Source organism: Ptychodera flava, unplaced genomic scaffold, assembly GCF_041260155.1.
Source record: "Ptychodera flava strain L36383 unplaced genomic scaffold, AS_Pfla_20210202 Scaffold_38__1_contigs__length_1544198_pilon, whole genome shotgun sequence".
In the NCBI taxonomy this organism is placed as follows: domain Eukaryota; kingdom Metazoa; phylum Hemichordata; class Enteropneusta; family Ptychoderidae; genus Ptychodera; species Ptychodera flava.
This window is the reverse complement of record NW_027248360.1, coordinates 159800-170591: the sequence shown is the minus strand read 5'-3', so window position 1 is coordinate 170591 and position 10792 is coordinate 159800. Positions and strand designations below refer to the sequence as shown.

The 10792-nt window shown below is 38.0% G+C and overlaps 1 protein-coding gene across 1 annotated transcript; it reads left to right on the top strand.

Moving 5' to 3' along the window:
• The first annotated feature begins 5421 nt into the window (after positions 1–5421).
• On the top strand, positions 5422–9351 carry LOC139127860 (uncharacterized). The gene is made up of 6 exons (XM_070693717.1): positions 5422–5572; positions 5716–5812; positions 5944–6110; positions 6674–6832; positions 7186–7440; positions 7975–9351. Exons 1-6 carry the CDS (start codon positions 5492–5494, stop codon positions 8521–8523), a joined length of 1308 nt encoding a protein of 435 aa, XP_070549818.1. The 5' UTR covers positions 5422–5491; the 3' UTR covers positions 8524–9351.
• Positions 9352–10792: the final 1441 nt, after the last annotated feature.

Genomic DNA, 10792 nt, shown 5'->3' with positions numbered 1-10792 from the left:
TTTAAATTGGTCAGCAGATCTCATATTATGGGTTTTGACATACAAATTTACCATGCCAGAAAGATACGGCAGAATGAGAAATCATTAGTGGAGCCATCTGAAAAATAGCAGTGTAAATACAGGATCTTTTAAGCTAGGAAAATTGAACCTAATGTTTATAACGACTGGAAGGTATCAGACTTCCTAAGATTAGACTAATTCTGATGTGGATTGGTGGATCAAGAGATTGCCACCGATGAGTGTTGTGTGCAAAAATGGCCCAGTAACTAAAGCATATTAGTCCCGTTGGGATTCCCTTTAGCTACATTAAGGTGTACTATATCGCAGATGGGAAAATCCGAAGGTTTGGCAGCTGATACCACCTAAAGCCAGATAGTCACAGGTCCTGGAGCAGTTGTATGATACCATGACTGGAGGGCACTAGCTAGTCAGCAAAGAAAATGTATGTGTGAGAGATTTATTCTACCTTGTAGGGTGCCGGCAATCTGTAGAACTCTCGCCATGGCTTATGTCTACACCAATAGCCAAACACACAAAATCAAACGTGAACACGAAGAATGAAAAAATAGTGTAGGCGATGTTGGCAGCCGCTTTCCCTTGATTACAAATAATAGTGTAGGCGATGTGTGTAGCTGCTTTCCCTTTATTACATCGCCATGGCTTATATCTACACCAATAGTCAAACACACAAAATCAAACACGAATACAGAGAACGAAAAAATAGTGTAGGCGATGTGTGCAGCCACTTTCCCTTTATTACAATGTAAGCTGTGTGTTAGAAGGAAAGGACCATACCATAAGAAGCATGAACCACTTGGTATATACAATATAATGTGGGTGCGCCAATGGAAAGGTTGACCATTGATGTCCTTGGTCCACTTCCTGAGACACAAAGAGGGAACTGCTACATTATCATTGCTATTGACTGTTTAAGCAAGTGGCCAGAAGCCTTTGCAGTACCAAACCAAGAAGCACTCACAGTAGCTAGGAAGGTAGTTCATGAATTTGTAATTCGTTTCGGCATATCTCTGGAATACACTCCGACCAAGGTCAGAATTTAAAGGCAGCTGTGTTCCAGGAAAGGTGTGGGCTTCTTGGTGTATAGAAGACAAGGACACCCCACTGCACCCGTTGGATGGGATGGTTGAGCATTATAACAAGACCGTTGAGAATCATTTAGTCTTCTTTGTCGAGCACCACTTAGAAACTTGGGATGAGCACTTGCCCATCCTGCTGATGAGCTACAGGACCGTAGTCCATGAAACTAGCGACTTCACCCCATCAATGGTAATGGTAGCAAGGGAATTGAAACTGCCAGTTGACCTTGTGTATGGTCTTCCAGAAGAAGAAATTACTTCTTATGGCATGTATGTCAGACTTATAAGACAGAATGCACAATGTTCACTCTTTTGCCAGAGAGAACATTTGGAGGAGTAGTGATAACATGATGCAATGCTATGATACCAGGCAGGACAACACAGGCTTTGATCAGGTGGTGGTATCTGCTTATATAATCCACAATGGAAGGAATGTGTATCGCCAAAACTGTTGAAGCCTTGGAAAGATCCGTATGTTGTTGTTCAATGCGTTGTGTAGGGATGAATCACCAGCTGAGGAAGCTGCTGGTAGTTAGAACAACCCTGGGATTGTGGCAGGTGAGCAGGCAAATAGCAAAGGCAGAACCCTGGTGGATTCAGGCATTGACTTGTCCCTCGAGGAGGATATCAAACCTCCACAAGCTTCAGAACTAGATTCGAGCATCGTCAGTACTAAGGCAGTCATGCAGAGCAGTTGCTTAGGAGACCATTGAAACGTCCTAAACGTCTTATTGAGGAACTGTACAGGACATGCATGGGGCTAACTGAGGATAATTTATGTGACCAGTGATCGTAGGACCCAAAGAGTTTTTGTAGTCATACTTGTTACTGGTTCTATATCTTTTCCGTAGTTGTTCATTGTAATGTTATCTAAGGACAGACAATTTTTAATGAGGGGGGCATTGTGATACAAATCTTATAAATAATTTGGCAAATTGCTGAATTATCGAGTAAAGAGAAAAGCAAACTTTCAGACTTAGCCATAAATGGCACTACAATACTTCATTAATGAAGGCATAAACTCTGGAATTATGGGTAGTCTGCGTAGGCTCAAGCATGGCCGCAATGTACACGTACAAAAAATAAGAATAAGAAGAGAATGGGTCAAAAGCTACCTAAAACAGCCATTTTAGCCCAATAAAACAACAACCCTGCATCCATGTATTTGTCTGAGTGAGCGTGTACAGTTCAATTGATCGGTGGGCATTAAATCATTGCTGTTTTCCCTATCACAGCTTGAGCGGAGATACCCCTATTTGCATATTTAATTTGGAATTTCGTTCAAATGGAAGTGATTAGGGCGCTGTTCTACTTGACCGTTAGTTTGATTTTTCCTGTTTTTTTTTGGGGGGGGGGGGGCAATTTCAGCCATTTTCCACAGGCGTTCTGTTTTCTGGGTAGTTTGTATAAGTGTAGTTTATGCTACGCGGCGACGTTCTCTTCCGTAGCCTAATCACCAAGGTAAGAAACAGAATTATCCGGCCTGCAAAGAAAACTGCCCGTTCTAGTCGAAAAATGAACACAAATCCTACATTGAGTTACCTCGTTAGATGCGGAAGGATCGCTGCTGTCCAAAAATCACACTCAAGTCACGATAAAATGAAAACTTTAGAAGAAATCAGCCGCGTTTTGACAACATCGGTGTTTCTGATGGCCACCGTTGTAATAACGCAACTCATTATCATAATCGACGCCATTCGCATCACTGATTGGTCCGTTGCTAACGCCATCAACGGTATCAGACGGAGATTAACCACTTTCTATCAGCAAATCCTATTGGTCGATTACCCAACGCTCTTGAAATTCAAAAGGGAAAACTTAAAACGCCTTAAGATGACGATGGAACAAACGCAAACAGATACCGGTCTTTTATCATGGTAAGTTTACGCATAAATGTAACATTTTTTGGGAGGGAGTGGGAAAGGAGTGAGTGACAGAAAATATATTCTTTTGTGATTATGAAAAATTGCTGACTGAAAACTGTGAAAAGGTAAAGTTTGCCACTTGTTGTAAACAAATTGACAATATTAATGATATAATAATAATAAAACAATAATAACAACAACTATACTAATATCATCAAAAAAAAGATGTTGTCACTCAATTATACTTCATTTCCAAGATGTGTGTGGGGATTCAGAGACAATTACAATCAGTTTTATCAAAGTACTAAAATAATCTTGAAATAAATTGTGATTAAAAGTAATTAGGGACAACACTGCAACAGTATTTTTTTCTGTAGTTGTGCATATAAGGGAGCCATCATTACACCCTTGAGGGCTGGAGGAGCCGGCGGGGGGGGGGGTCACTCAAAAAATTCAAAACCAGAAGGGGGGTGTGAACCAGAAAGGGGGGGGGGTGTGCTCAAAATGAGGAGGGAAAGATGCGTTACTCAATTTTTGATGCAGAAGAAATTCTAACACTTCTCAGATGGCACCATTACAGTCATCAAATTCTCAAAATTTTCAATAAGAAAGGGAGACACCTCCCCCCCCCCCTGACTCCTGCTTGCTCTCCCCTTTGGAGTGTTCTAGTTTTTTTGTTTTGTGAGTAAACAATTGAAAACACCTCTCAGATTGCATCAGACTGCACCGTTGCACAAATCAATTCCTTAAAATTTTCTCTGCAAGAAAGGGAACATCCCTCTGACACTTTTGCCTCAGCCTCTAGTTTGTTCTCCACTGCACTTTCAAATTTTGCCCTATCAAATGGTTTCGAATAAACATGTACACAGGACATTTCTAACAATAAAATTTGCTGATAATGAAACCAGTTCTGTACTGTGCACACATTTTTTTAAACATGTTTCATTCACACAATGGCCATGTATCCAGACATTACACTGAGAACAAAAGATTATTGTTATTATATTTTATTTAATCAGTGAAAACAACAGCAAGCAAAGTCAAATTTTAAAAAAAGGATTCATACAATAAATGAAGTGGAAATAATGTCACAACTGTATGGTTCTTTGCAGGTTGTCACAATCCTTGGCAGTATCCGATGGCTGGGGAGATCTCCTCACTGGAAAAAAAATAACAGATGCATATAAGGAAAGTACAGGAAAACTGTGGCAGTAAACATGATAGGCAGAATAGTACCTACGGTATTTAATGGGGTGAAATTTACAGCCAAAAAAGTCAATGGAAAAGCAGTTCGTGTATACAAAGGACTGGTTTGGAAAAAGAGAGATGCAGGCGGTAATGGACAAATACCTTCAGAAATGAGTTTAAAAACTATGACTGACTCAGTGCCAACAGAATTTGCATTGGTCACTTCAAGTACAAATGGAGCAACATTTGTCAACTTTTCTGGAGACATTTGTAATGGGCACAAAGTGATGAAAGAAGTCACACTTCAACTGGATGGGCATATAAGAGTGGCCGTTTCTGGAAAAGAAATAGACCTAGCAAATTTGGGCCTGTCCAATGAAATAGACATGAACGATAGTTCTATTCATGAAAACTTTAACATCATTGGCAAAATGAGAGCTTGTAGGGGTTTCGATTACAAACCGATTGGTGAAGATTCAGAAGTAAAGAATGCCACTCGAGAGCGATGGAGTAAAATTGGCAGCAGTGAAACTCAACACCGCTATAGAAGCCTGTACTGTGCCGGAGCAGTGTCCTACTCCAGTTTGTCATCTATTTGTCGAAAATGCAGAGACATGTCAAGCAGTCGCAAAAGATCACAAGACGCTTTACAGGAGGAACAAGATGAAGAAAATAATCAGTGTTTCATAGAACTGACTGATGAAGATGATAAGGACATGCATAAAATATGGGAAGAGGTGGAAGCTAAATTGTATAAAGTTTGTGTGTGAAAACAGTAAGAAGCTAGCAATTCTTCTTCAGTCACAAGAGGCAGCGTTGAAAGCGAAATCCCAGGAAGAGAAGGTGGCATCCCAGGTAAAACTACCCTGTATTGAAGTTGAAGTTATTATGGGAGTGCCCCATTATCATTTTTCCTGTGTTTGCATGCATTCTGCCTGTACTTTCTTCATTGAAATGTCAGAATTTCATATTATCAGTCCAGCCTACACTCAGTCTGGTATGTTTGTAATTTTCATCGGGGTTAAACAAACTCATAAAGCCTATGATACTAGTTCACCCAGTGTTGCAATCAAAAATGCTGACAACATACCTAAAGTTAAAAAGCTGGGCAATAGAGGTTTGCAATCAACAATTGTATAACTTCTTATATTGGGCGAATATTCTGTTTTATCTTCCCTCTAGCATAATAAGACTGTGTCTGACTATTTGGGGAAGGTGTCCACAATCATACAAGGATTTGAGAGAAAGTGGTTTCTGGCACTCCCATCAGGCAGACTTTTGTCCTACTACAAGAACAGCGTAGAACAAAAACCTGGCTTCAATGATGAAATTCTGCACTGGATGAGGAAAGAAGCAGAAAAACGAGGGATGACAGATGATGGATGGGAAGGTGGCATCATGTTTGATGAAATGTCCATACAGGTATGTATATGTCAATACTTACCACATTAACAACTCATGTCATCACTTCAGTAGTCCACACAACCATTTCTTTCTTCAACTTTATCAGTGCATCTGATAATTGCACAACTGACGTTAAAATGAAGATTTCTTTCACTTTTCAGGAAGACCTGCAAATCAACAAACGTGGTGGAAAAACACAGTTAGTTGGATTTGTGAACATGGGACAAGAGAGTGAATGTATAAGGTTTTTTATGAACGGTAAGTGAACTACTGTAGTTTAGTTAAGTTGACTTATGCTGTTTATGTTTAGTCACCTCACCCCTACTCCCTAAATCAACTGTACATTTGATTGAGTAAACGAATACATCAATTTCATATGCTCATTCTAGGAAAGGAAGAGAAAAAGCTGGCTTCACATGTATTGCAACTGGTCTATTTAGCTGACAATGGGTACAGGTTTCCATTTTGTCACTTTCCGACAACAGAAGCTAATAGTTCTGAGTTATTCAATATATTCTGGAGAGCTGTATCATGTCTACATAAATGGGGATTCAAGGTAATTATATTTGCAACTTATATCCAGCCAGAGATTCTGTTTTTAAATACCAAGTTTAGCGAAAATCATGATCACTTACTATGCAAAGGAAGATCAACTTTTTTGCTGCTGCCATTATACTCTGTATGTCATACTTGTACAAAATCAAAATGACCAAAAAAAATAAAAATAACCTGAGCTAGTTACTGCAGGTAAACTATCAATTTTAATAGTATAAAACTTATAATTCTTAGCCATAAAAAGTGTACCACAAGATATTATAATATTTTGACAAATGAATTTACCCATACATGCACATGTGTGAATTGAATGAGATATTGTACATTGCCTTTAAATTTGAATTTTGAAATCAGTATCTGTCATGGTTCAAGTTAGCATGGTAAAAATATATGAATGTTTAACTTATATGAGCAGGAAATACTACACACCATATGCAATTATGATTGATTAACAATCACTTTTACCTCAGCAATATAAGAAAACACATGTACTCATTCTCCACCGTCCAATGTAAATTTGGCTAAATTTGCATACATGTAGATGACAATATTGATTACTTGCAGGTTGGGTTTGCATGCATGGATGGCTCCAGCAACAACCGGTCTTTCCTGAAGATGCATTTTATGGATGACATGAATAGTGCTAATCCGAGAAAGGAACAGTTTACTACAACAAGTCTATATGGTTACAACCAGAAAGTGTCCTTCATAATGGATCCTTCAGTAAGTTTACATTCATATACACAATTATAGACTCACATTATTCAGCAAAATTTAGCTAACACCTTAAAGAATCCATGAAATTTTGGCAATACTCTACATTGGATCTATGCGTGAATTATAACCGAGTTTCACACATGAGAATGAATAAATATGAATCAGATAAACTTTCACCCTGGCCATAATTCCAAATATAGTTATGCAGTTTAGGTCTCAAGGACTTCAATACAAGTGTCTCCTATACTGTCAAACGCCAATGAAACCACCTTGACAAAGCACTTACCCTACATAATGAATACTAGGGACAAGTTTAAAATACTCTTCTCTCACTTAGCATCTCTTCTTCTCTCACTTAGCATCTCTTCAAGAAAATCAGAAATAATATTCTGAAGAGTGGTTCCCGCCAGTATGACAAGCGTCTTCTGCAATGTAAGGGAAAATACATATGTTGGGAATACTGGATAGGAGCATACCAGTGGGACAGAAATAAAAACACCTGCAGGATCCACTATAAATTGACAGATGCACATCTATTCCCAGACACACAACAAAAAATGAGAAATAAATTGGCAGAAGAGGTGCTAAATGAAGACATGCTGACACTTTTCAAGGTACCGTACATTACAGTTTTACTTTTTGACTGGATGTGAATAGTCCAGGATAACTTTTCTCTCTTTCTGCCAGGTTTCAATCATATGGTGCTTTACAACATAATTTGGCTTTCAAGAATCTACCATGATAAAACTGCTGGTAACACAGCAAGGCTTCTGTAAGCTTAATGACAATGAACTTTGACCAAAATAATTAAACTATTTGTCTTTTGCCTGCATCCAGGTACATTGAGATTTTCCTTACAAAACACAAATCAGGTCATTACTTCTTACCTTTACTTTAGTTTTCTGAAATCATATGAGATAAATTATAATTTTATATGAAACTTGTGCTGAATTTTAACCACTTATTCTATACGCCTTTCAAATTTTGAGAGGATGCAAGGAATGTACTTTGTTGGGGCTATTATGTCAAAGGTTTTACATTAACTTACAAAAAAGAAGGGAAACAAATTTGCCTTTAATTATGCATTCTGTCTGTCTGTGAAGTTGTACAATCATCCTTATATAGTCTATCTTTTTCTTTATCCTAAGGCTTATCAGAATGATCTCCATGATGGGTCTCATCTCGATGCAACAGTTGAACTGCTACAGCATACCAGCAAGTTAATCAAAACATTCCGCGACCGACGGCCAATCATGAGCATGGATGACATACGACTGAAGGACAATGAAGATGCTCTACAATGGTTCCTTAACTGGGAAAACAGTATCCTACATGATGACACCCAGGACAGTCAGTCAAGAAAGCGGTCTCTCATGAGTGTGGAAACCAGAGATGACTTGGTCTCTCTGCTGATGGGGTTCAATGAACTGTGTAAGAACAAATTCTCTAAGAATGGGGGAAGTATTGTGCCAGCCAGGTTGAATACTGACATTGTGGAGAACATATTTTGTCAACAAAGAGCAAAGTTCAATGGGCCTACCACAAACCCTACTTACCTTCAGTACTGTTATACTGTTAATAGTATCATCCTTGGTCAAAACACCACATCGAATAATTCAAATACAGGCAGTACAGCATCCCCATATGCCATGTCACTCTCTAAACCAATACACCCTGCAAAGAAAATTAGAGTTTAATAGTTTAATATGAGCAATTCAGGTTCAACTCAGTTACTAAGTGAATATATAAGGGTTATTTAGATTTTAACTGAAATCCTCTTCATTAATATTATCTGATGATAAAAACAAACTAACAAAGAGTTACTGTTAATTGGATTGCAACAGCATGCTGACTGTATTTTGCAGGCATTATCCACCTGGTAGTGCCACACAACATGAAAATTTACTTAATACAATAAATAAGCAAGGGTTTCAAAATTGATATAAGCTGCAACTTTTTTTCATTTTCATGGTTTTATAGTAAAATTAAACTATTTCATGTAAATGTACTTTAACTCAGAGATGTACATACCAGTACAATACCCAACTGACACAGCTCTAATTTTAGTTTGGAAACTCAAATATGGCTACCTCCATGCAACTATTAATTAAGTAGTGGAATCTTCAAAGTATGTAAACCTACTGTGTTAATATGGATAACAATGGAAAACCCAACAATATCAAAAGCAGAACAGCAGTTGATACATATTTAACTATCACTTTGTGTCCATGCATCATTTAACAATACACATGACGTCACACAAAAGGCAGAATTTTGTTAAATATTTTCATGCAGTTTTCACATATTAATCAACATTCAGTAGATGACTATAATTGAGTTTGTTAACTGAGAAGATTGTTAGAACTTTGTAATATGTTTGAATAAATAATGTACTGTTTTCATGAACGAATATTTGCATAGAGATTGTAATCTCGCATACAAATGGTTGCATGTATGAAATTTTATTTTCATTGCATGCCTGGAAATTGAGAGTGTGAAATAAAGTCAATTTCAAACTTTTACAAATTCTGTGTCTTTGACTGTGTAAAAATTACCAACAGTGTGATGTCATTGCACATGATCAACAGAAACTGTGTCGAAACAAATGACAACATGCAGCAAATATAACATTTTTAGCCAAGTGAGAATGACAGACTTGGGATTAGGTTTCTCACACTCTGTGGTAACACTGATCACATAGGGAACTTGTGTGAGAAATCTTCTCCCATCCTTGGAGGTGTTGAGAATATATTACTCACAAGTAATGAGACAAAGCTAAACTTTCCCTTAGTGCTACCTCATTCTACACTTGAAATGTACAAAAAAACTACAATCAGTGAGCGTCACACTCAGGGCAAAAGAATTGTTTTTTTAACTGAAACATCTCTCCGTCGGGCATTTGTTCTTCATCCAGAACTTTCTCTTTGGTACCACTAATTACATTTATCCCAATACAGCCAATGCTCTCCTTAATCTCCAGCACTTACGCTACCAAAACTGAACTCTTCTTCCATAGTTTCTTGGCCTGTTTTCTCCTCTTTGGTCTTGAAGATGTGGCTTTACCTGTTAACTGTACTTCAACAATATCTGTTGTTGTGTATTTTGTTTCCATTCGTTCCCACCTGTTTTATTGGTACTAGTTGAAAGTGATGATTTGCCTTCATAAAATACATATGGATGTGGCGAGTTATTGTTTTCACGCATAACTGTGGCCAATGAGTTTGGCATCCCCTCCTTAGTTGTCCTGCTTGTGTACTTCACACCATATGCCTGACATAGATGTTTCAAGTCATTTTTGTTTAGGGTACTATCAACAAGGAAAGTCCTGTCATTTACCAAGATTGCTTTCAGTCAACAATGTGAGGCACATTTGTTGGATGAAGTATTTTGTTCAATTGATGTCATCTGGAAATCTGTTTTCTTTTTTGTCTTCACTTTTTGTATTGCCTTACGGTGTGCCAGAGTCTTCTTCCTCTTCAGTTTCATTAGCAGATCTTTTCTCAGTTGGTTATTTGTTACATGTATGTATTTTGACACAACTGCACCATACAACGTATTTATAGCATCAGCTGTCATACAGATATCATTTAGTATAATCTTGCAGTCTTCAACTCTTTCCTTTCCATGCATCAGTGTGGGAGATGAACTCTTCTGGAACAGTTTTGTCCATGACTGAAACAGGCCACTATCAGCCAGCATAACATCTTCTAATTTCTGCAGAGTGGACTCATCTATACCAACCTCTTTTACAAGTTCCTCCTCTAGCACTCTTCTCTCTTCAAGGTGAATGAAAAACTTGAAGGCATCATCTGTTATATGAGTCAGGCTACCTCTTATGTTTGCTTCTGTTGTATTGCTACCAATGTGTCTGGATAATTTGATGACTCTACCAATGAGGAAAATGTGTCCTCAAGTTGTTCCAAAGCCTCAACATGTGTATGGTAAAACTGAAGCAACTTTTGTCTT